Here is a 27173-nt window from a genome sequence, read left to right as displayed (position 1 = left end):
GTCTGTTCAAATATTTTTTATTGAACACACATAAGAATGGTGTATAGGTATGAAAGACATGTGTATAGTTCTTATCTAAACATAAGAGAACAGACATGAACAACAAGACCCAGAGTTCTGGACACAAAACGAATATTACAAGACACGACATACAGAACAGGGACAGGTAGAAAGAAAACGGGTAGATGTAACCCCCCCATTTATACCCCCCCCCCCCCCCCTATTCCACCCTATTCCCCTCCCGACTGCTCGAGTGTCGGGGCCAGCACACGCTGCCCAAAGGTATATATAAATATGACAATTGAGAGTGCGTTAAAAAGTACAAATTCACAGCACCGACTGGTCCAGGTAAGAGAGGAAAGGCTGCCAGATTTGATCAAATGTTGATAATTTATTGTTCAGAATATATCTAATTCTTTCTAAGTGTACAGTTTTTGCCACTTCGCTGAGCCATAATTTGGTAGAGGGCGCTTCCCTCCTTTTCCAAAACAACAAGATTAATTTTTTTGCCGAGATGAGACTGTAAGAGATTAGTTGTTTTTGGGAGTTGGTTAATCCGTTTAGGGAGTCGGACACTCCCAGGATTATCAGAAGCGGGTCTGGGTCTATTGAAGTCTCCAGAACTTCAGAGAGGACCCCAAATATTCCACACCAATAACCATACAGACTAGAGCATAGGGCAAAGCAGTGGAGTAGTGTACCCTGCTCAGCCTGACATTTATCACACATAGGGGATGTATCAGGAAATATCCTATGCAGTTTAGTTTTGGAATAGTGTAATCTGTGTAATACCTTAAATTGTATGAGACGATGTCTGGAGTTAATGGAGCAGGTGTGGATATACTCCAAGCTATCCTCCCAGTCTGCCACCGAAATATCAGTCCCTAGTTCTTCCTCCCATTTTGCCTTAATGGCATCAGTAGAGGGTGCGCTAACAGATTGAAAAGCGTCATATAGACGAGATATCAGTTTGTCTGAGGTGGGGCATATTTTTATGCATCCGTCAAACATGGAAGGTTTAGCATTCTCAAATGTTGGGAGGTGTTTTCTAACATAGTCTCTAATTTGTAGGTATCTGAAAAAGTTACTTCTGGGAAGGTTATAAGTTTCCCTCAGCGCTTCAAATGAAGAAAAGGTCCCTCCTATATATAAATCCCCTATGGTACTTATCCCCGACTCTCCCCATCGCTCAAAGGTGTTATCAAGGTTAGAGGGTGCAAAGGAGGGATTCCTGGCAACAGGGAGCATGAATGATATTGGTCTAAGCTCAAAGTGGACTTTAATTTGCTTCCAGATTCGGACTGTGCTATGTATAATAGGATTGTTATGGTAAAGTGACATCTCCAGATTAACAGGTGACAAAATCACGGCACCAATAGAGAAGGGGTGACACTCCTCCCGCTCCATGCTAAGCCAGCTGAGTGGCGGGGTTGCGTCATCCAGCAAAAACGTAACAGCGCGGAGGTTAGCGGCCCAATAGTAAAATATAAAATTTGGGAGAGACAATCCTCCTTCCATCTTGGATTTACATAGGTGTTTTTTACCTATCCTGTGTGTTTTATAATCCCAGATGAAAGGATTAATAATAGAGTCCAGTTGTTTATGAAATGATTTAGGTATGAATACTGGGATGTTCTGGTATAGGTAGAGCAGTTGTGGGAGGAAGACCATTTTAATGGCATTAATTCTTCCGAGCAGAGAAATTGGGAGAGTTCTCCAAAACTGTATGTTTGCCTTGAGATTTTGCATCAGAGAAGGGAAATTCTCTTTAAATAGTAAGGAGTATTGTTTGGTAACTACAATTCCAAGGTAGATACATTTTTCTGAAGATAACTTAACTGGAAGATTGTCAAGGTCGCGGTAAGGAGTAGACCAAGGCGCAGCGTGATGAACAAACATGACTTTCATTAGTTAAAGCGTCAAAATACAAAACAAAACACGACTCGTGACGTCCACGGTATCAATGACCGAACACGGAACAAAAACCCACAAACCCAAAGGGAAAAACATACAGTTTAAATATGGCTCCCAATCAGAGACAACCAGCCAACAGCTGACACTCGTTGCCTCTGATTGGGAGTCACTCAGGCAAAACATAGAAATCAACACAACAGAATACCAACATAGAAATACACACATAGAAAGAACACACCCTGGCTCAACATAATGAGTCCCAGAGCCAGGGTGTGACAGTACCCCCCCCTAAAGGCGCGGACTGCGACCGCGCCTCAACTAAACAAACCAGGGGAGGGCTGGGCGGGCATACCTCCTCGGCGGCGGTTCTGGCTCCGGCCTTGACCACCACCCTCCAATACACCCCCCATAGTGCCCCTGGTCCAGTCTGGCCCCGCCGGCTGGAGCAGGACTGGACTTAACAGGAGCGATCCTTACCAGGCTGTCGACTCGCACCCCTGGCTTGGTGCGTGGAGGAGGAACGGGCCTTACCAGGCTGACGACTCGCACCCCTGGCTTGGCGCGTGGAGGAGGGACGGGCCTTACCAGGCTGACGACGCGCACCCCTGGCTTTGTGCGTGGAGGAGGAACGGGCCTTACCAGGCTGACTTCTCGCACCCCTGGTTTAGTGCGAGTGGCAGGAACAGGCCGGACCGGGCTGGCGACGCGCACCGTAGGTTTGGTGCGAGTGGCAGGAACAGGCCGGGTCGGGCTGGCGACGCGCACCGTAGACTTGGTGCGGGTGGCAGGAACAGGCCGGACCGGGCTGGCGACGCGCACCGTAGGTTTGGTGCGAGTGGCAGGAACAGGCCGGGTCAGCTGGCGACGCGCACCGTAGACTTGGTGCGGGTGGCAGGAACAGGCCGGACCGGGCTGGCGACGCGCACCGTAGGTTTAGTGCGTGGAGCAGGGACAGGCCGGGCTGGGCTGTCGACGCACACCGTAGGCTTGGTGCGAGGAGCAGGGACAGGCCGGGCTGGGCTGTCGACGCACACCGTAGGCTTGGTGCGTGGAGCAGGGACAGGCCGGGCTGGGCTGTCGACGCACACCGTAGGCTTGGTGCGTGGAGCAGGGACAGGCCGGATTGGGCTGGCGACGCACACCGTAGGCTTGGTGCGTGGAGCAGGGACAGGCCGGGCTGGGCTGTCGACGCACACCGTAGGCTTGGTGCGTGGAGCAGGGACAGGCCGAACCGGGCTGTGGAGACAGATAGGAGGCCTGGAGTGAAGAGCGGCCACCACCCTTCCTGGCTGAATGCCTACCCTCACACACTCTGTGTGAGGCATCCGCACAGGACGTACAGGGCGGTGTACCCCTGGCCTGGTGGCCTTCTGGATCCGCCCCCTTTTCTCCTCCGTCAGCCCCGTCGTCCTTGCCGTGTGCCCCCCCCTAAAAAATTTCTGGGGTTGCCTCACGACCGTCCGACGACGACCCTGATCACGCCGTAGCTCCTCTCTACGCCGCGCCTCCACCGTGTCTTCTCCCGGCGCTTCCTCCCATGTCCAGCCCAAGAGCTGCCCCTGGACACGCTGCTTGGTCGTTGCGTGGGTTTTTCTGTCAAGGTCGCGGTAAGGAGTAGACCAAGGCGCAGCGTGATGAACAAACATGACTTTCATTAGTTAAAGCGTCAAAATACAAAACAAAACACGACTCGTGACGTCCACGGTATCAATGACCGAACACGGAACAAAAACCCACAAACCCAAAGGGAAAAACATACAGTTTAAATATGGCTCCCAATCAGAGACAACCAGCCAACAGCTGACACTCGTTGCCTCTGATTGGGAGTCACTCAGGCAAAACATAGAAATCAACACAACAGAATACCAACATAGAAATACACACATAGAAAGAACACACCCTGGCTCAACATAATGAGTCCCAGAGCCAGGGTGTGACAAAGATGTTCTAGCCAGGAGGTGTTTTGCAACCGTATGGGCATTAATTCACTCTTGTTCCAATTTATTCTGTATCCCGAGAAGGTACCAAACAAATTAATCACCTCAAGAATAGCTGGAATACTAGCTTGGGGTTCTGTTACATAGAGGAGAATATCATCTGCATATAGGGAAATCTTATTTAGAGTATCTTTAGTATTATAGCCGTGTATTGCTGAATTAGATCTGATCGCTTGAGCGAGAGGTTCAATAATTAGGGCGAAGAGCATAGGCGACAGCGCACAACCCTGACTTGTCCCTCTGTGAAGGTTAAATCGGGGCGACATTGATTTGTTAGTGAGTATTCTCGCACAGGGGTTCCTATATAAAAGCTGGATCCAATTTATGAACCCATCTCCAATATTAAATTTCTGTAGGACCTTGAATAGATAGGGCCACTCAACTTGGTCAAAGGCCTTTTCGGCGTCAAGAGATATAACGGCAAGGTCCATGTTAGGTAACCTCTGAGAATACATAATGTTGAAGAGGCGCCTGAGATTGAAGAATGAGTTTCTATTAGGGATAAAGCCGGTCTGGTCCGAATGGACCAATTTGCCAATTAAAGTGCTAAGCCTGTTAGCCAGAGTTTTTGCTAAAATCTTTTGGTCTGTATTAAGGAGGGATATTGGTCTGTATGACCCTACCTCTTCCGGATCTTTACCCTTCTTATGTATAACTGTAATAAACGCCTCATCCAAAGTAGATGGGAGAGCTCCATCCTCATTGGCCCGAACCAACATTTTGTGCAGGTAGGGAGATAGCATGTTACTGAATGTTTTATAGAATTCACCAGGGTATCCATCTGGGCCCGGGGTCTTGCCACTCTTTAGAGATTTAATTGTTTCTCTAATTTCTTCAAGAGATATTTCCTTATTCAGGAAGTTAGAGTCTTCCTGGTTCAGGGCAGGAAGATTACAGTCCTCCAAAAAGTTTTGCATAATTAAGGGGTTAGGATCCGCTTTAGATGTATATAGAGTCTCATAAAACTGACGGAATCTGTCATTGATGTCTTTGGGGGAGGAGAGTAATTCCCCAGATGCAGATTGAACTTTGTGAATCATTCGGTCACTCACGTTTTTTCAAAGTTGTCTGGCGAGTAATTTGTGTGGTTTGTCACCAAACTCAAAATATTTTTGCTTGGCATAGAGAAAAGATTTGGCAATTTTAGCCGAGAGGATCTGATTGTATTTAAATTTTAAAGACATAATTTGTTTATGTTTCTCCATAGATGGATGTCTAGCATTCTCCCTATCCAGTAAGTGAATTTGTCCCTCCAGTTCTACCAATTTTTTTCTGTTTTGCCTACTCCTGGCAGTCTGAAAGGAGATGATACAGCCTCTCAAATAAGCCTTCAGCGTTTCCCACAATAATGCTGGGGAAGTCTCTGTGTTGTCGTTGGTATCAAAGAAAAATGTAATTTGGTCTTTAAGATGTTCACAGAATGTTGGTTCTGTGAGGAGCTGAGGATTCAACCTCCAGACCCTCTCGTTTGGTACGATGTCACCCAATCTCAGGGAGAAGGTGAGTGGACTGTGGTCAGAGATTATAATATCATGATATCTCACATTACAGGTATAGGGGAGTAGTTTAGCATCAACCAAAAAGTAGTCAATTCGAGTATATACATTGTGAACATGAGAGTAAAAGGAGTATTCCCTACCCGTAGGATTAGAGATCCTCCATATATCAAATAAGTTAGAATTTTTTATGTAGGTATTCAAGAATTCGCTTGAATGGGAGGTAGGGGTTCGCCGGGTAGAGGATCTATCCAAATATTGGTCTAGTACACAGTTAAGGTCCCCTCCAATGACCAGATTAGTATGGGAGATATCTGGAATCAGGGCAAGGACTCTTTTGAAAAAAGAGGGGTTATCAATGTTTGGCCCATAGATATTTAGTAGAGTTACAGAAGTAGAATGGATCTCTCCTATTACGATCACATAACGACCCTCTTTATCCACAATAGTGGTTTTATGTAGAAAGGGAATTCCTTTCCGTACCAGAATCGCTGTGCCTCTCGTTTTGGCAGAGAAGTTAGAGTGATACACTTGTCCCACCCACTTACATTTAAGTCTGTTATGAGATTTGTTTTTCAGATGGGTTTCTTGCAAAAATATAATATCAGACGAAAGTGCTTTCAAGTGGGCTAGGACCTTGCCTCTCTTAATTGGTTCGTTTAAACCCTTGACATTCCAGGAAGTGAATGTAAGTCCCGCCCTCCTCTCATTTGTAGTTCCTATGGTGGCCTGCATAACATGTAACTCACTAAAAAGGTAAGAAAGCGCACCAAACCATCACGATCAGCATATGTAGCACCTACACCCGAGCAGTATCCAACCCACCCCTCCCCCCCCGCAAGCACCTTTACTCTCCACCCTGTTCCCCTACTTTCCCCAACCTTTACCCCCCCTATCAACCCACATTTAACAGGCATACACACATAGGACAGAAAAAAATATGAAAATAAAAATAACAAACACATTGTCTGGCCGATGCCAAAAAAGCATGGCGCGACCTCGAACAAGAGGTAGAACACAAATAAAATCCCAACTATGCGCTCACCTCTCACTATCCTAGAACTTCTACTAACATATGAACTGAGGAGGCTCCCGCACTTAAAGTGTTCAATTAGCATCTAATAAACCTAAACAGAATAAGTTGCAACTTAAACATATTGCGCACTTAAGGTTAAATAATAATAATAATAAGGTTCATCTTGGGTCAATCCCTGAGATAAGCAAGATGTAACATCACAAGATTCTATTGCTAAGCAATACCGGTCTAAACATAAACCATCAGTAACCGACATAGACAGCAGTACAGTTACATATTGTGGGTTAGGAGATGGGAACAAGGATTTTGATAAATTGAACGTACCCCCCAATCAAAAAAATAACAAAGTAAATAAAAATGTAAAAAAATTAAAAATACATATGTGCACACATACACATATACACATCCACACACACACATACATACATACATACATACATACATGTGCATACCTACATACATACACACACACACACACGTATATATATATACGCACACACATATACACACGTATACACGCACACATACATACACACACCCCAAAAAAATATACATATAAAATAAATATTCTTAAATATATACAGATACATACACACGCATACACACATCCATACACACACACATCTACACACACAAACATGCATACCCCAGAATAATAATCTATACAAATTTAAAATATACACATACATAATACTAAAATGCTAAAGAGAAAATAATAATAAAGTACAAATAATTATTATTATATGTACGCACAGGAATAATGTAAGAATTGAAAAATAAATAACGAAACAAAACAAAAATGGGGGAAAATAAGTATATCCATCCGAAGGTGTCAATGATCTGACCTGGAAGGCCTCCCAAACAGGCATCGCTCTAAACCCAGTCGGAATGAAAGTGAAATTAACGTTAAGTGAGAGCTCTGACCACCCTCCATTGGTCAGCTCATCGTATTACATGTTCGGTAGCCCTTGCTGAGACCGTTGAATACGGTTTCACCCGTTATGGTATGGTATGTATTCGAGTCCGTGAGCAGACCTTAACACACAATGACAAGGCACTCTAACCTGTACGGGGGATTGGCGTATATTCCCGGACAAACTTCTCTGCGTCCAGAACCGAGGAGAGCCAGATCTTCTCCCCGGAAGGCGGGGTAATTCTTAGTCTTGCAGGGAAGAGCAAGGCTGGGCGAAGATGGAGTTTGTAGAGTTTGGTCATGACATCTCTGTAGCCAGCGCGGTGCTTTGCCACATCGGGCGCATAGTCCTCATAGACACGAAAGGGGTGCCCTTTATGTAACAGGTTGCCCCTCATTCGAGCCTCGCGCAGGATAAGATCCTTGGTCTTGAAACTGTGACAACAGATGATTACTGGGCGAGGACGCTGGCCCGGTCCAGGCACTGGGACAAGGGCGCGATGTGCACGGTCCAGTAGGGGATCCGACGCCAAAACATCCGGTCCCATTGCATCCTTCAGTAGCTTGGCGAAGAAGTCGGTGGGACGAGAGCCCGCCTCCACCCCTTCTGCCAGACCCACCACGCGAAGGTTATGACGCCTGGATCTGCCCTCCAGGTCGACCACTTTCACAGAAAGCCTCTGCACATTATCCTGCAATGACGTGCATAGCTTCTCTAACTCGTCGATCCTACCAGCGTTGAATTCAGAAGCTTTTTCAAGGTCCACAATACTCTGGCCCTGCGAAGCGACCGTTCGAATGGTGCTCTCGATTTTAGTGTCCAGTTCAGCAATAGCAGCCTTAAGATCCTCCGCTATAGCAACACGTAGTTCTCCCAAAGCCCGGGTAAGTTCTGTAAGTGTCACGTTGTTACCTGTGCCTTCCGCCATGTTTGTCTCGTTGTTTGGTGGGGAGTAGGCCTCTGATGTGGATTTATTGTCCTTTGGTCGCTTATTACTAGGCATTTTCACATAGAAAGTTACAATATTGTATTAGAAAGAAAAGTTTGTTGTAACAAGTGCAATAAAGTAAATTAGGTTAGATTATTTCGCAAAAAAGTTGCGGGAGCCTCTCACACACAGCCGTTCACTCCAACATGCTAGCTCCGCCCCCCAACTGAGTGGTCTGATCATGTTAACACTCTAAGGGTAGTGTGTGAACGTCTAGCAGCCGCTTCTCTAACCCTGAACTTAGCAAAGTGCGAGTTTGGGAAGGCCACTGTTACTTATCTCGGTAAATAGGTCGGCCATGGTCAGGTGCGCCCTGTAGATGCCAAGGTCTCAGCTATAAATGCATTTCCCGCACCTACCACCAGAAGAGAGCTACGCTGCTTTTTAGGGATGGTTGGCTACTACCGTAGTTTCTGAAAAATGTATCTGCGGTAGTTGCTCCATTAACAGATTTGCTCAGTCCGGCGAGAAAATTTGTATGGTCTGAAGATTGTCGTACTGCTTTCAACACTGCTAAAGCACTCTTATGTAGTACTCCTGTTCTTGCTGCGCCAGATTTTGAACGACCGTTTAAACTGGAGGTAGATGCAAGTGCCAGAGGTGCTGGTGCTGTTCTACTGCAGCTGGACCAGAGTGGAGTGGACCATCCTGTCTGTTATTTTTCACGGAAATTTAACAAATGTCAGACAAACTATTCCACCATTGAACAAGAAGCTCTAGCTTTGTTGTTAGCTCTGCAGTACTTTGAAGTTTATGTTGGTTCCAGTGCATTACCAGTGATAGTGTATACTGACCATAACCCCTTAGTTTTTCTCCACCGGATGTACAACCAGAACCAACGCCTTATGCGTTGGGCACTTGTAGTGCAAAATTATAATTTGGAGATCCGCCACAAAAAGGGGTCGGATAATGTGTTGGCAGATGCTTTGTCTCGTGTTTAAAGAACTAGGTTTTTTTTTTTTTGTTATCCCGTCAGGATGCTGTTGATCTTTTGAATTTTGTGTGTGTGTGATGGTACGTGTGTCGCAAACCATTGTGGTTTGCTCTTTTAAGGGTGGGAGTGTTATGGATACAGGTATCCTGTGTCTTTTTGTGTTTTTCCTCTCCTTCTGCCCTAATCACAGGTGTCCTGTATGTTCCTGATTGGTGGTCGTTGGGGTGTCTGCTGATTGCTGAGGTGGACCAATCAGTGGACATTCCTCTGCATTGCACCACCTGTTTCTGGTTTTTCAATCACACGTCCCATTGTTTAAAAGCCGGTCAGTTGTGTTTGTTGTTAGAATACTATTTTCCGTATGTGAGTATGGATACTGTGGTGTCCTGTGTTTTGTGTACTCACTAAGTTGCTGGTTACTCTGTTTGGTAACTTTGTGTGTTTCTGGGAAAAGGGGAAGTTAAGCAAGCTGCCCTTGGGCATACATTACCCGTAGAAAGAAAACTGTCTATAAACACTAGTTAGACCTGAGCGGACCACCCACTGTATTTTTGTATGATTAGCAGTAGTTTAGCGGTTCTTGAGGCAGGCAAGATCAGTTTAGGGGTATTTTACACTATTGTTTCATTTCTTGGGTCCTGCTCAGCCTTTTTTCCCAAACCTTTACCGTGTGTTCACAAATAAACATTTTATGTTTGATGGTAGTTTATGGTTGCCGTGTAGGTTTTGTTCTCCCTGTTCCATGTCACGATTCTAATTTGCATGATTTATGTTACGGGTCTCTTCTCCATCCACCCTAGACGTTTAAAGCCACGGGGTTCGTAACAGGGATACTTTGAGCAACACAGCCAGAATAGTACAGCGGGACAGACGCAGCACAAAATCAGCCCTAGCACGGATTTCGTCGAGAAGCTCTGAAACCTACTTCCACTTCCCCGCCTCCACGGTCTTATTCAGCTCCTGCAGCAAATCGATATGCAACTGCAGCATTGTGACCACATTCAACGACTAGGCCGCCACACCCACCGCCTGGACCACCCACACAGACAGTGTGGTGAAGAAGGCACAACCGCGCCTCTTCAACCTCAGCGGTCAAGCCGAATTTCTTCAGCCTCCTAAGACCCTCAGAAACTTTTACAGATGCACAATTGAGAGCATCATGTCGGGCTTTATCACCACCTGGTACGGCAACTGCACTGCCCGCAACGGCAGGGCTCTCCAGAGGGTGGTACGGTCTGCCCAACGCATCACCGGGGGCACACTGCCTGCCCTCCAGGACACCTACAGCACCCAATGTCACAGGAAGGCCAAAAAGATAATCAAAGACATAAACCACCAAAGCCACAGCCTGTTCACCCCACTATCATCCAGAAGGTGAGGTCAGTACAGGTGCATCAAAGCTGAGAATGAAAAAACGCTTCTATCTCAAGGCCATTACACTGTTAAATAGTCATCACTAGCCGCAACCCTGCACCTTAGAAGCTGCTGCCCTATATACATAGACATGGAATCACTGGCCACTTTAATAATGGAACAAAATCAAATCAAATGTCATTTGTCGCATGCGCCGAATACAACAGGTGTAAACCTTACAGTGAAATGCTTACTTACAAGCCCTTAACCAACAATGCAGTTTTAAGAAAGAATACCTAAAAAAATAAAAAATTACCATAGCGATGCTATATACAGGGGGTACAGGTACCGAGTCAATGTGCGGGGGCACCGGTTAGTCGAGGTAATATGTACAAGTAGGTAGCGTTATTAAAGTGACTATGCATAGATATTAAACAGAGTAGCAGCAGCGTTAAAGAGGAGGGGAGAGGAGGGGGGGGATAGCCTGGGTAGCCATTTGATTAGATGTTCAGGAATCTTATGGCTTGGGGGTAGAAGCTGTGTAGAAGCCTCTTGGACCTGGACTTGGCGCGCCGGTACCGCTTGCCGTGCGGTGGCAGAAAGAGCAGTCTATGACTAGGGTGGCTGGAGTCTTTGACAATTTTTAGGTCCTTCCTCTGACACCGCCTTGTATAGAGGTCCTGGATGGCAGGAAGCTTGGCCCCAGTGATGTACTGGGCCATACGCAGTACCCTCTGTAGTGCCTTGCGGTCGGAGGCCGAGCAGTTGCCATACCAGGCAGTGATGCAACCAGTCAGGATGCTCTCGATGGTGCAGCTGTAGAACCTTTTGAGGATTTGAGGACCCATGCCAAATCTTTTCAATCTCCTTGGGGGGAATAGGTCTTGTCATGCACTCTTCATGATTGTCTTGGTGTGCTTAGACCATGTTAGTTTGTTGGTGATGTGGACACCAAGGAACTTGAAGCTCTCAACCTGCTCCACTACAGCCCCGTCGATGAGAATTGGGGCGTGCTCGGTCCTCTTCTTTTTCCTGTAGTCCACAATCATCTCCTTTGTCTTGATCACATTGAGGGAGAGGTTGTTGTCCACATGGCCAGGTCACTGACCTCCTCCCTATAGGCTGTCTCGTCGTTGTTGGTGATCAGGCCTACCACTGTTGTGTCATCTGCAAACTTAATGATGGTGTTGGAGTCGTGCCTGGCCATGCAGTCATGAGTGAACAGGGAGTACAGGAGGGGACTGAGCACGCACCCCTGAGGGGCCCCCGTGTTGAGGATCAGCATGGCGGATGTGTTGTTACCTACCCTTACCACCTGGGGGCGGCCCGTCAGGAAGTCCAGGATCCAGTTGCAGAGGGAGGTGTTAGTCCCAGGATCCTTAGCTTAGTGATGAGCTTTGAGGGCACTATGGTGTTGAACGCTGAGCTGTAGTCAATGAACAGCATTCTCACAGACACTACCATTCAAAAGTTTGGGGTCCCTTAGAAATGTCCTCGTTTTCGAAAGAAAAGCACTTTTTTTTGTCCATTAAAATAACATCAAATTGATCAGAAATACAGTGTAGACCTTGTTAATGTTGTAAATGGCTGTTGTAGCTGGAAACGGCTGATTTGTTTTATGGAATATCTACATAGGCGTACAGAGGCCCATTACCAGCAACCATCAGTCCTGTGTTCCAATGGCACGTTGTGTTTGCTAATCCAAGTTTATCATTTTAAAAGGCTAATTGATCATTAGAAAACCCTTTTGCAATTATGTTAGCACAGCTGAAAACTGTTGCGCAGTTGTGCACCGGGGCCTCCCACTCCTCTTTCTATTCTGGTTAGAGCCAGTTTGCACTGTTCTGTGAAAGGCGTAGTACACAGCGTTGTACGAGATCTTCTGCCTCTTCCATACCCTCTACATTCATGAACTTGCCATAACCTGGTAGCACCAGCCTGGCTGAATGAGGGAAATCCCAGGTTGCCTTTAGCTCATCGTCAAAATCTTTAAACCGGGGTAAGCGATGCGTCGTTGACTCCCAATAGTACAGTGCATTCGGAAAGTATTCAGACTGCTTCACTTTTTCCACATTTTGTTACGTTACAGCCTTATTCTAAAATGGATTACAAATATATTCCATCAATCTACACACAATACCCCATAATGACAAAGCGAAAACAGGTTTTTCAAAATTTTGGCAACTGTATTAAAAATAAATACAAATAAATTCCTTATTTACATAAGTAATCAGACCCTTTGCTATGAGACTCGAAATTGAGCTCAGGTGCATCCTGTTTCCATTGATCATCCTTGAGATGTTTCTACAACTTGATTGGAGTCCACCTGTGGTATATTCAATTGATTGGACATGATTTGGAAAGGCACACACCCGTCTATATGAGGTCCCACAGTTGACAGTGCATGTCAGAGCTCCGAGACAGGGTTGTGTTGAGGCACAGATCTGGGGAAGGATACCAAAATATTTCTGCAGCATTGAAGGTCCCCAAGAACACAGTGGCCTCCATCATTCTTAAATGGAAGAAGTTTCGACCACCAAGACTCTTCCTAGAGCTGGCCGCACGGCCAAACTGAGCAATCGGGGGAAAAGGGCCTTGGTCAGGGAGGTGACCAAGAACCTGATGGTCACTCTGACAGAGCTCCAGAGTTCCTCTGTGGAGATGGGAGAACCATCTCTGCAGCACTCCACCAATCAGGCCTTTATGGTAAAGTGGCCAGACGGAAGCCACTTCTCAGTAAAAGGCACATGACAGCCCGCTTGGAGTTTGCCAAAAGGCACCTAAAGGACTCTCCGACCATGAGAAACAAGATATTCTGGTCTAATAAAACCAAGATTGAACTCTTTGGCCTGAATGTCAAGCGTCACGTCTGGAGGAAACCAGGCACCGCTCATCACCTGGCCAATACCATCCCTACGGTGAAGCATGGTGGTGGCAGCATCATGCTGTGGGGATGTTCTTCAGCGTTAGGGACTGGGAGACTAGTCAGGATCGAGGGAAAGATGAACGGAGCAAAGTACAGAGAGATCCTTGATGAAAACCTGCACCAGAGGACAACGACCCTAAACGCACAGCAGACAATGCAAGAGTGGCTTCGGAACAAGTCTCTGAACGTCCTTGAGTGACCCAGCCAGAGCCCGGACTTGAACCCGATCGAACATCTCTGGAGAGCCCTGACAATAGCTGTGCAGCGCCGCTCCCCATCCAACCTGACAGAGCTTGAAAAGAGCTGCAGAGAAGAATGGGAGAAACTCCCCAAATACAGGTGTGCCAAGCTTGTAGCGTCATACCCAAGACCCGAGGCTGTAATCGCTGCCAAAGGTGCTTCAACAAAGTACTGAGTAAAGGGTCTGAATACTTATGTAAATGTGATATTTACTTTTTTAATTTTAATACATTTGCAAACATTTGTAAACAGATTTTGCTTTGTAATTATGGGGTATTGTGTGTAGATTGAGGAATATAAACAATTTAATCCATTTTAGAATAAGGCTGTAACATAAAAAGTGAAGGGGTCTGAATACTTTACGAATGCACTGTATGTACCGAGTGACCGACTGAAAGGGAACCCTTTATTATCTATGTAGTTAGTACCATGACAGGCCTCATTAGGTGTATTATTCCTACTTTGACCCTGTAGCTCAAACCCAGGTCTTTATCAATACAGCTGGTTGTTAGTCATTGTGTGATAACAATATAATAATATATTAGCTAAAAATAAATAGCAACTTGGGTGTTAGAGGAAAAACTAGGGTGGGATCAGCTCATCCGTAGCTGCAATGAGTTGAGGAGTGGGGTCCAGTTTTCGTTGAAGGAGTTTGTTTTGTCTTTGGTGGATGCTGTAACTTTTTCCATTGTGAGAAGGTTAAGCCATTGAAAAACAGTTGGTTTCTGTTTTCCAGTTGAGTAACACACACACACACACACACACACAGAGTTACTTGCCATAATAACATCTTGCAGAATACACTGTTTCCTCAGTTTGGTAACATTTATTTATTTGTCATAAAACTACAGTGATTACTTTGCTGATTTCGACCATATACCAATAGTGTATGTGGAAGCACTAGCAGTAAGAACACACCCTATTTATCTACAATTATTTTTATGTAGTATAATCTGTGATTAATAAAGGGTGTTAAGATACAGGAGGTTCCCGTGTGGCATTACTTTTTGGGGGTGTGATCCACCCCGTCCTCATCCCCCACAGATCTTTCCGGTGACCCCTTTGTCGTCAGTGATCATGTAGGATTTGGGGTGACCCTCAACATAATCTGCTTGGAAGATGTCAAACAGTGGATGCACAAATATCATATCCCCAAGACATGCTAACCTCTCACCATTACAATAACAGGGGAGGTTTGCATCTTTGGAGGGGTATGATATTTATGTCTCTGTCATTTTCTCACTCATCATTATTCACGATTCATTCAGAATGAGCCTCAATCGTGGTAGCATCCACATAATGTAGAAGTGTTTAGAAAAATATTATATTGTAAATGACACAATACATTATTTACCATTCATTTCTATTGGGCACAAAATAATCTGAAACACAACCAAAACAAACAGCAAATGCATCCAACAAATGTTTTTGGTCACAAGCTTGATGTAGTTATTGCGTGCTATGAATATGGGACCAAATACTTCACTTAGTACTACTGTAATACACACAGATTTTGTCCCAATACTTTTGGTCCCCTAAAATGGGGGACTATGTACAAAACGTGCTGTAATCTATAAACGGTTCACCTGATATGGATGGAAATACCCTCAAATTCAAGCTAACAGTCTGCACTTTAACCTCCATAGTCATTGTATAATAATAAAGTGCTGGAGTACAGAACCAAAATAACAAAAAATGTCACTGTCCCAATACATTTGGAGCTCACTCTATATGGACATGGAATTGCTTATTCTTTGAAAAGTCTAATATAAATGTGTCTTATAATCCCATATGGGATGGGCCACATAGGCTAAGTGGCATTGCACAATAATAAAATATAAATGTTTGAAATTATATAGACTCCCTCCTGCTGGACTAGGTTACATACCGGCCTAATTGGTGATTTGCCAATTGAAATACCGCCCTTCCCACCTGATATGCTTTGGTCTGATACGTTTACACCTGATTCGTCATGGCTGTCGTCATGGCTGTCGTCATGGCTGTTTGTGACTGAAGCTGGAGCACTCTTTCCCTAACCCATTGTTGCTACGATGGAGAGGGACAGAGAGAGGGTGAGAGGAAGAGAGACAATGAAATGCTCCAAATGTAAATGGAAAGCAGGCATTGAAGATACTGAAATGTAAATTAAGTGTCAGTTACCACTCATTGCATAAACTGGCAGTACATACGTATTTTGATGTCTTGGTCTATATACTGATTGAAACTGTTTTAAAAAAACTGTTTTTAAGTCTTGAAACGAGACCAGGGTGGGTGTCAAATCAGAACTGATTTGAGAATTCCAATTAATTTATTGAATTTGAATTAAAATAGTAGACTACTATTCACAGCACCAGCATCAGGATGTTACACTACATACAGTGCCTATAATAAATATTCACCCCCCTTTGTTAAGGCAAGCTTAAATTAGTTTACTTCAAATCGAATAATAAATTGCATTGATTCGCTCTGTGTGCAATAATAGGTGTTAACATGATTTTTGAATGACTGATCCATTGCTGTAATGTACCCCATACACACATTTCTGTAAGGTCCCTATGTCACCATGAGGCTAATCTTGTCCCCAGCCAGCTCTCTCTCTGTAGTAATTAAGTCTGGGGATGAGGTCACAATGAGGCCAATTGTGACTTAAAACCTAAAGCATGTATTCTAAATAATGTATTTACCTGTGTCTGTGTTCTTCATTGGTGGTGCAGTGGAGGGCTTGAAGGTTGTAGGGATCAGGCGTTTTAGTGCAGAGTGGAGAGATGGTTGTGCTTTTATAGGGTAGCGCTGACTGAGAGAGAGGGGGGCATTCTCAGCCCATCACAGGTATTTAAATCCAGGTAAATGTTTCCGTTCCAGAGAATTAAGATGATGATTCAGTTCCAGAGATTTCCAGAACCTACGTGGGCGTTGCACTGTTTAACTTATTTTATCTCAAAGTGACATACCTTTAAAACCACCCCTTGAGAGGTAACTCATTAAAAAGCAAGGGAGTTTGATCACTTAAATAAAACAATGATCATTCATAATATGAATCTTGTTATCTGAAAGTGGATAACAAATATTTTTTAATGCACACTTAAAAAAGGCATACTTTTGGAATATAAATTGGATTGGAATGTTTCTAAGGTGTTTTTGACCTATTTTCAGATATGACCCAATGATGACACTGAATATATAACACACACATATATATATATATATATATATATATATATATATATATATATATATATATATATATATATATATATATATATATAGGAAAAATATATAGTCGGGATTCGACTACAGTCAAGGTAAATGTTAGAATTTTGAGTGAAGCATCCATCCCTTCCATCCATCCCCAGCTTCTGTTTAGCTTGTGCAGTGGTGCCCCTTATAATGAAAAAATTAACTGGGGCCAGCTATGACCATGTGAGGGTGTCTGAGTTGCTGTCGTCATTGTGGTTCTCCCGATTGTGAAAACTGAGCTCAGATCAGCTCTTAGCCAGGGTCTTAGTCTAAAGCTCTATGTACAGTGGTTCTCCTGGTTTTGTCTCAGGTCCTGTTTGCGCTGGAAGCCATAGAGGCAGTGGTAGGGCTGGTTTCTACTGTGCTGACGGCTGTGGGTGATGAGGTTGGAGCTCTGGCTGAATGCTTTGCCACACACCTGGCACACATGGGGCTTCTCACCTGGGAAAGGAGGGCAGAGGGGACATAGTATTAAAGGGAAGTTCATTATTTTATAACTTAATGTTAGATGGTTCCTCACCCTGAAGGTAGTCTAGTGGCCAGGAAAAACTATAATGCTTGGTTCAGGTTTCTTTAATTAAAACAGCCACTACAAACTTCAGCTAACTTATTCCAAATCAATGAGTGATAGGGGCATGCGGTGGCTGTTTTATTTATTTTAAAGGCCAAATCACTTCCCACGTCGCCATACTCTGGCATGTAGTCACTACAAATTTTAACAGGCACCACATGCCCCTACCACTCACATTGTTTATTTATTTTTATATATAAAATAGTTAATATGTTTCGAACGTGACTGACAAAGACAAGATCCCTATTTCCATAGAATACATATCGACTCACCTGTGTGAATGAATGTATGTTTTTTCATATCAGATTTCTGGTGAAATCCTTTGCCACAGTATTGACAGGGGTAGGGCCGTGTGTCAGAGTGGATTAGCAGGTGAGTGGACAGGGTGGAGGAGCGCTTGAACACTTTCCCACACACCTTACAGCCAAACGTACGCTCCTGAAACACATGGCCATATACTTATTTATTTATTTTTATTGCGTTTTAATTCATCTTAATTTTTTACACCAAACAAAAACAAATATAGGTCATATAGTATAGGCTATATAGTTATGTATAAGGTTTATTGTGGTGTGTTTTCCTGTATATAGTTTATAACTGGCATAAAAACCTTTAAACCCCCTAAAGTAGATGTCCGCGCCCCCGCAGAAATCTCATTAGCATAAAAAAATGTCTGTTTTAAGATAGAGATCGTTTTTTTTTTGCATTGGGTACGTCTCAATCCACCACATCCGCCGATGTTGCAGATGCTCAATCAACCGCATCCGCCTGTCGCAATTCTGCATCTGAGGTGAAAGGTGATAGAGCTAGAGCGGTGTTTGTCAGACCATGACACAAAATCGCCTGTAGCGTTCCGAATGTCCTACAAACTATTTTGACCCCTCTATGGAAAGATGATACTCTCACGAACATGTACATGTTTTGCTCTAGGATGCCCACAGGCCTCACAAGACTCGTCTGAAGGTCCCCTGATACCAGTTGAAAAAATGTAAGGAAGTATATATGGAGACTATTTAATGCCCAAAATATGGGGTTAAATACATGTTAAAAAAAAACATATAGGAGAGACACTTCAGAACAAACTTCCTTTTGATATTTTTTTGGGGACTGTATGTTGTTCCATGTAGTGAATCTGTTATTCAATGTGTTTGTATGGGCTAATAGCAGTATTTTTAATTTATTTTTGATACTTCAACGAGTCTTAAAATTCAAAATCAAATAGCTAAATGATCCTTGGTATGACCTTAAAACAATTCCATATAGCTTAGTAGAACCCACATCATGATGTCACAATGATGATCTGATTTATAATAGACCAATGACTGTTCATCTGGGTAAGGGGGTGGGCGCTAGACCATCCTATCAGCCAATCAGGGCTGTGTATGTAAATATATTTAAATTTGTTTCCTAACGTGCCCACACGATTAGACAGAATTTCAAGGGCCAAAGGAGGCTCAGGAAAATAAATGATAAATATATTTTAGTTATTTTAATTAAGTAAACAGTGATTTATTAGAATACAGTGATTTAAAAATAAAAGTACAAAGTCTGCATGGGAGCTTTAATAAACATTCTGCTGATAATACACTAACATTTCTTTCATGGTATCTACTTTGAACCAGGGTTGGAGTCAATTCCATTTCGATGACTGAATTAAAATGGAATTGACCCCAAACCTGCTTTAAAACACTATGTTATACAAGTAATGGGGCAGGCAACAGACCTTTATTGACATCATTAGGTGTGTTATTCCTACCTTGACCCTGTATCTCAAACCCAGGTCTGGCCTATAGCCATATGGCTGACTGTCAGTTTTGGTGTGTGCTGATGATGACTGCTTGTGTCTGCCACCATGGGACTTGTGGACATGGAACTCCAGACTGGAGGAAGAAAAGAAACTCTGAAAAGAAAACAAGAAGAGGAGTGCAGTAAATATAATTTACCTCTTATTTGATCTAATCCTCACACTGGTCATCCAGTCAAAAACAGATTAGAGAATCAAAGCATGTCAGACTTCAGTTGCTGCACTTTGACCTTTGGTTAATAAAAAGTATTTGTGTAGGTCTATCCAACCACCTCAGTGGCATTCCAATGAGTCGAAATTGTTCACTATCCATGATGGAAGCAAACATAGCTTTCTCTTACCACTAATATCAAACCTTTTTCATGGAGAGTAGGATTGATGTTTAATAATTCACCTTTATTTACAGTACCAGTCAAAAGTTTGGACACCTACTCATTCAAGGGTTTTTCTTTATTTTTACAATTTTCTACATTGTAGCATAATAGTGAAGACCTCAACTATGAAATAATACACATGGAATCAAGTAGTAACCAAAAAAGTGTTAAACAAATCAAATGTATATTTTATATTTGAGATTCTTCAAATAGCCACCCTTTGCCTTGACAGCTTTACACACTCTTGGCCTTCTCTCAACCAGCTTCACCTGGAATGCTTTTCCAACAGTCTTGAAGGAGTTCCCACATTTGCTTAGCACTTGTTGGCTGCTTTTCCTTCACTCTGCCGTCCGACTCATCCCAAACCATCTCAATTGGGTTGAGGTCAGGGGATTGTGGATGCCAGGTCATCTGATGCAGCACTCAATCACTCTCCTTCTTGGTAAAATAGCCCTTACACAGCCTGGAGGTGTGTTGGGTCATTGTCCTGTTGAAAAACAAATTATAGTCCCACTAAGCCCAAACCAGATGGGATGGCGTTATGCTGTGGTAGCCATGCTAGTTAAATGTGCCTTGAATTCTAAATAAATCACAGACAGTGTCACCAGCAAAGCACCCCCACACCATAACACCACCTCCTCCATGCTTTACGGTGGGAACTACACATGCGGAGATCATCCGTTCACCCACACTGCGTCTCACAAAGACACGGCGGTTTAACCAAAAATCTCAAATTTGGACTCCAGACCAAAGGACACATTTCCACCGGCCTAATGTCCATTGCTCGTGTTTCTTGGCCCAAGCAGGTCTCTTCTTCTTATTGGTGTCCTTTAGTAGTGGTTTCTTTGCAGCAATTTGACCATGAAGGCCTGATTCACACAGTCCCCTCTGAACAGTTGATGTTTTTGTCTGTGACTTGTAGCTCAATTGGTAGAGCATGGCGATTGTAACGAAAGGGTAGTGGGTTCGATCCCCGGGACCACCCATACGTAAAAATTTATGCACGCATGACTGTAAGTCGCTTTGGATAAAAACATCTGCTAAATGGCATATTGAAATCTGAAGCATTTATTTGGCCTGCAATTTCTGAGGCTGGTAACTCTAATGAACTTATCCTCTGCAGCAGAGGTAACTCTGTGTCTTCCTTTCCTGTGGCGGTCCTTATGAGAGCCAGTTTCATCATAGCACTTGATGGTTGTTGTGACTGCACTTTCAAAGTTCTTGAAATGTTCCATATTAACTGACCTTCATGTCTTAAAGTAATGATGGACTGTCGTTTCTCTTTGCTTATTTGAAAGAAATTCCACAAATTAAATTTGTTTAACACTTTTTTGGTTACTACATGATTCCATATGTGTTATTTCATAGTTTTGATGTCTTCACTATATTATTCTACAATGTAAACATTTTTAAAAATAAAGAAAAACCCTTGAATTAGTAGGTGTGTCCAAACTTTTGACTGGTTGTGTATACAGGTAAATCAATTAAGAACAGATTATTATTGGCAATGACCACTTGTCAGAGGAATAGAATAACATAACTGACTTGGGATCATCCACTAACCTTTCCACACCATGGACATTCAGTCCCAGTGGCCCTGTGGTCACTGATCTGGGGACAGTCTCTGTGTCGGGTCTCCCCCAGGAGGGGAGAGCCCACCTCCTCAGCAGGGCTGCCAGGGTTCAACGGGGAGGTAGAGTGGTGGTGCAGTGCAGCTCTACCATCTTAGGATGGAGAATAGCAGGTGGTTGATACGTTACATTAATTAGCCCCTTCTTACAAGCAAACACTGATCTCTAGTAGGTCTTAAGCATATTGCAGTTTCAGTCTTAGCTTAAATGAACATTGTATAATAATGAATGATTTTGAGAGAACAATAATACACACAACTGGCAGATGTACATGAGCTTGTGTTAGGTGAGCCTCAGTGTTCAACACCTACCTGAAGACATTGGACTAGTGGGGTAAAGGTAAGGGTGACTATGTGAGGCAGGGTGGAGGGCTGGAGGTGGAGAGGGCTGTGGTGAGTAGGCCTCATTGTGTGTCACTAGAGACACTGCACTCTTAGGTGACGGCTGTCCCTGAAGAAGGGTACCCCACTGCCTCTTGTCTGTTTCTGGGGGACCCACTGGCACCAGGGTCGTGCTCAAGCAGGGGCTACCTGCTTTGGGGCGCAGAGGGTGAGAGCCCCCCCTCCTCACCAGGAAAGAACGAGGCATGGTGGGGAAGCGAGAAGCAACAGGGGCACAGGGGGTTTTGTAGACTCAATCTAATGGAAGGGAAGTAGAAGACCCTGCAATATGGAGTACATGAAAATTGACATAGTCCAGGTGTTATTCATATCAACCAACATACAGCAGGTGGCAGCAGTGCTTTGACTAACACTGTCACATTACTACACTGCCGTGTTTCATAAAGCTTCTCAGAGTATGAGTGCTGATCTCGGATCAGTTTTACCTTTTCAGATCATTATGAATAGGATAACAGGGACAGGGGGGACCTGATCCTAGATCAGCACACCTACTCTGATATGCTTTATGAATACAGGCCCTGGTCACACAACCACTCCGAAAGTAACAGTGCTGTGGGTTTTGCTGACACAAAAATTATGAAGACAACATTTTTAAACCATAAAACTAGCTCCATAATGAAATCAGTTCAAATATGTTGAAAGGAAGTACCAAGTATTTTCCAGCTGAGCTTTCCCTATCTATTCATAAAGGAGGTAATTTATTTGGCATTAAATGTCCGTTATGTCCAATTTACAGAGACGTCTCTAGACAGATTGCATTAGCCAAGTCATTGCACATACTCATTTCTCTTGAGCTTGGTTGGATTGCTGCATAAATTGTGGCAACATACACTTCTCTTTTCATCCTAGTCAAATGGGATGGGAAGGTCAAGAGATTGACTGACTAGAAATGACCCAAATTCAAATAAACACAGCAGACCGTTGTGTATTGTCCCGACTCCAGACACACCCTGTGAGCTATCTCTCCTCTGACTGCACGGCCTTACAGGTGGCAAAGGGTAGATTATTGAATACATAATGAGAGAAAAGACTAGGGACAATAAGGCTCCCCAAAACAGCCAAACTTGATTTATTTTCATCTGCTGGATTCATACTGGTCTAAATTCAGATATAAAATATTTCTCATTTTCTATGTTACTAGGCAGAATAGTTCAATCTTTTGCCCAAGGGCCAATGGATCACTATATAAAACCCGGAAATATGTATCCTGTGTAATTTTGCAGATACAGGGTGGCATTTGAAATAGCATAACTAAATAGGGCGGAGATGGATGATGATTAGATTGAACACATTGGCTGAATTAATTTGGTACAGTAAAAACTCACCTAATGAAAGAGGAATGACAAATCTCTGCCAACAGCTGGCCCTGTTGATGTGTTCAGTCAAGTAACCTGGTGAGATAACAAAAGAGCATTGATTTTAAAGATGGTACATGATAATTTCCTAAAAGCACAAAGCAAAAACAAGCTCCTAATCTTAATTGCAGGAAAGACTGCAAGAAGTAATTTATGCCATTATGGCTAGCAATGGAAAATGTGAAAATCTCACTACAAAAAAGTGTTTTATACAATCTTACCAGATAACTCATTCTTTAAAGGTATCCAAATGTCAACATTTCACATCAAGAAATAGGCTGAACAAATATATTTAGGCTCAAATTTTAAATTAATTAAAATATAACAATATGATATGCTAAAATGTCAACTTTACTCCTGAATCTCCAACTAGTAAACTAATCATGTATCATTAAAGTAAAAATCTATCTATAGGCTGAAATTTAAGCTCTAAGCTGTATTCAGCCACTGAGATGTAGTGTTCAGTTCAGTGAAGCCCAATGATACTGATGGGGAAGAGCATGTCTGTAGCAACTCTCCACTCAGCAGCAGCCACCTCAACCACAGAGCTTCCTCAGAAAGACCAGACAGACTCCACTGCTGAGCAACAGGTCTTACTGTTGCCCTAAAAACACACGCATCGCTGCTTTGATACAGTATATAGGACCAAACAAGTCAAGATGTACTCGCTCTAATCTCTTCACTTTCAATTGACTTTCAAAATGGATGTTAGAGCAGAGAGAGAGGAGAGGGAAAGCCCAAACCGTAATGAACTGGTAAATCAATGTTGTGATGAGCAGAACGGGGGAGAAAGATAAGAGAGAGGGACAGAGAGGATAACAGGTTCAATGGAAGATTACAATGGATTTTACATCCAAATGAAGATAGGGGTGCACACAATCAACACTCGAGTCAGCACAACAACACCGTACCACCACAACATGGCATCTGAGAATGTGTAGTGTCAATGTTTATTTCATATCAATCATCATCAAGAACACTGAAATGTTTTCATAATATTGTCATTAATATCATCTTTATTACTGTCATGAATATACTTGACAACACATTGGTAGAATTGCAAGAGAGAGTGAACAAGGTTGGAGGGCGTAAAGTGGATCCCGACCTGCTGTTACATACAGTGGGGGAAAAAAGTATTTAGTCAGCCACCAATTGTGCAAGTTCTCCCACTTAAAAAGATGAGAGAGGCCTGTAATTTTCATCATAGGTACACGTCAACTATGACAGACAAATTTAGAAAACAAAATCCAGAAAATCACATTGTAGGATTTTTTATGAATTTATTTGCAAATTATGGTGGAAAATAAGTATTTGGTCACCTACAAACAAGCAAGATTTCTGGCTCTCACAGACCTGTAACTTCTTCTTTAATAGGCTCCTCTGTCCTCCACTCGTTACCTGTATTAATGGCATCTGTTTGAAATTGTTATCAGTATAAAAGACACCTGTCCACAACCTCAAACAGTCACACTCCAAACTCCACTATGGCCAAGACCAAAGAGCTGTCAAAGGACACCAGAAACAAAATTGTAGACCTGCACCAGGCTGGGAAGACTGAATCTGCAATAGATAAGCAGCTTGGTTTGAAGAAATCTACTGTGGGAGCAATTATTAGGAAATGATAGACATACAAGACCACTGATAATATTTTTAAAGTTTGCTAGAGTGCATTTGGATGATCCAGAAGAGGATTGGGAGAATGTCATATGGTCAGATGAAACCAAAATAGAACTTTTTGGTAAAAACTCAACTCGTCGTGTTTGGAGGACAAAGAATGCTGAGTTGCATCCAAAGAACACCATACCTACTGTGAAGCATGGGGGTGGAAACATCATGCTTTGGGGCTGTTTTTCTGCAAAGGGACCAGGACGACTGATCCGTGTAAAGGAAAGAATGTATCGTGAGATTTTGAGTGAAAACCTCCTTCCATCAGCAAGGGCATTGAAGATGAAACGTGGCTGGGACTTTCAGCATGACAATTATCACAAACACACCGCCCGGGCAACGAAGGAGTGGCTTCGTAAGAAGCATTTCAAGGTCCTGGAGTGGCCTAGCCAGTCTCCAGATCTCAACCCCATAGAAAATCTTTGGAGGGAGTTGAAAGTCCGTGTTGCCCAGCGACAGCCCCAAAACATCACTGCTCTAGAGGAGATCTGCATGGAGGAATGGGCCAAAATACCAGCAACAGTGTGTGAAGACTTACAGAAAACATTTGACCTGTGTCATTGCCAACAAAGGGTATATAACAAAGTATTGAGAAACTTTTGTTATTGACCAAATAATTATTTTCCACCATAATTTGCAAATAAATTCATAGAAAATCCTACAATGTGATTTTCTGGAAAAAAAATTCTCATTTTGTCTGTCATAGTTGACGTGTACCTATGATGAAAATTACAGGCCTCTCTCATCTTTTTAAGTGGGAGAACTTGCACAATTGGAGGCTGACTAAATACCTTTTTTCCCCACTGTACATGAGAGAAGTCCTACACCAGGGTTGTGTTTATGAGGCACCAAACGGAAGAAAACTGACTGAAACCGGGAGGAACTTCATGGACTTGTCCAATAAGAAACACACATTTTCATTTTCTGTTGCAGAATGTTTTAAAATATTTTACATTGCGTGCCCTAATGAATACAACCCAGGGTATGCATGAGGACACAGTCCATCATTTTTCTTCTTCTTTGAGACAGACAATGGCATGTACAGTACATTGTAAGCGTTCCAGTTTCATTCTAACATTGTTATATATTTTTTTTTATCCTTCAGTCCTAGCTCAACAGTGGCCTTCCCCTTTCTGAGATATTTTTGGTGAACACCACCCTAAACCAGAGTGAAAATGCTGAACTGTCTAAGAAAATTGCATTTGATATACATGTCATTTATATACTATGTATAAATCTACCTACATGATGGCACTATAGAAGATTTAAACACGGAACAAGACCAGTGGTGTAAAGTACTTAAGTAGTACTTTAAAGTATTTTTACTTAAGTCGTTTTTGGGGGTATCTGTACTTTACTTTTTATATTTGACAACTTTTACTTCACTACATTCCTAAAGAAAATGTACTCCATACATTTTCCCTGACACCCAAAAGTACTCGCTACCTTTTGAATGCTTAGCAGGACAGGAAAATTGTCAAATTCACACATCAAGAGAACATCCCTGTTCATCAGTACTGCCTCTGATCTGGCGGACTCACTAAATACAAATGCTTTGTTTGTAAATTGTCTCAAGTGTTGGAGTGTGCCCCTGGCTAACCATTAAAAAAAGCAAGAAAATGGTGCTGTCTGGTTTGCTTAATGTAGGGAATTTGAAATGATTAATACTTAAGTATATTTTAGCAATTACATTTACTTTTTTGATTAAGTATATTTAAAACCAAATACTTTTATTAGACTTTTACTCAAGTAGTATTTTACTGGGTGACTCACTTTTACTTGAGTAATTTTCTATTAAGGCATCTTTACTTTTACTCAAGTATGACTCAAGTACTTTTTCCACCACTGACCAGGACTACTATACTCTACAGTAGGTTGACTCAACACATGGCATTCAAACTCCCTCCCATTGCTAAAGTAATGCACTGACTGACTGGTCCAGGATGTTACAACAGACAACTGATTTCAGCTGCTACACTGGTTTTTAACCTCAAAAGGTGGTTATTTGTAATACTTGAGCGAGCAAAAGATAGGCTACATGGCGGTGGAACCCCATTGGAGGAGCTCCCTTATTTCTTCGGCAGTTGGTGACAGGTTCCCCCTTCATCCATCATCACTGTGCGACAAAAGCCAGGTACACAACAAATCTGAGTACATGGCATAATTTGAACATAAGAAAACAAAGCATGATACAAAGTTGGGATGCATAGGCTTGGTGGCATAGCATCATACAGTACCTCAATACTACCAAGAACCTTTACAGGTGCTCACCAATACTGACATGAGACAGGGCCTTAGCTTGCTACACTAAGCACTCCAAGCATCCACTCCAATATT

General features: G+C 43.0%; 2 protein-coding genes across 2 annotated transcripts in view; both read right to left on the bottom strand.

Annotated features, from left to right (window-relative positions):
- Positions 1-14946, bottom strand: part of LOC311130336 (uncharacterized protein) — a gene marked incomplete at its 5' end in the record, with an annotated part of 28633 nt that extends 13687 nt beyond the window's left edge. Inside the window, 2 exons of the mRNA XM_084163065.1 lie at positions 14260-14285; positions 14841-14946. Of these exons, the coding sequence (XP_084019191.1) occupies positions 14260-14285; positions 14841-14946 (132 nt within the window). The remainder of the gene's footprint in view (positions 1-14259; positions 14286-14840) is intronic.
- Positions 14947-17312: 2366 nt separating this feature from the next.
- LOC311131307 (uncharacterized protein) lies at positions 17313-22003 on the bottom strand (the record flags this gene model as incomplete). The annotated part of the gene is made up of 5 exons (XM_084164204.1): positions 17313-17476; positions 17879-18044; positions 19363-19506; positions 21348-21508; positions 21727-22003. 5 exons carry the CDS (start codon positions 22001-22003, stop codon positions 17313-17315), a joined length of 912 nt encoding a protein of 303 aa, XP_084020330.1.
- Positions 22004-27173: the final 5170 nt, after the last annotated feature.

The sequence above is a fragment of the Coregonus lavaretus genome, assembly GCF_964263955.1.
Source record: "Coregonus lavaretus genome assembly, chromosome: 6".
In the NCBI taxonomy this organism is placed as follows: domain Eukaryota; kingdom Metazoa; phylum Chordata; class Actinopteri; order Salmoniformes; family Salmonidae; genus Coregonus; species Coregonus lavaretus.
This window is presented reverse-complemented; position numbering and strand designations above follow the sequence as displayed.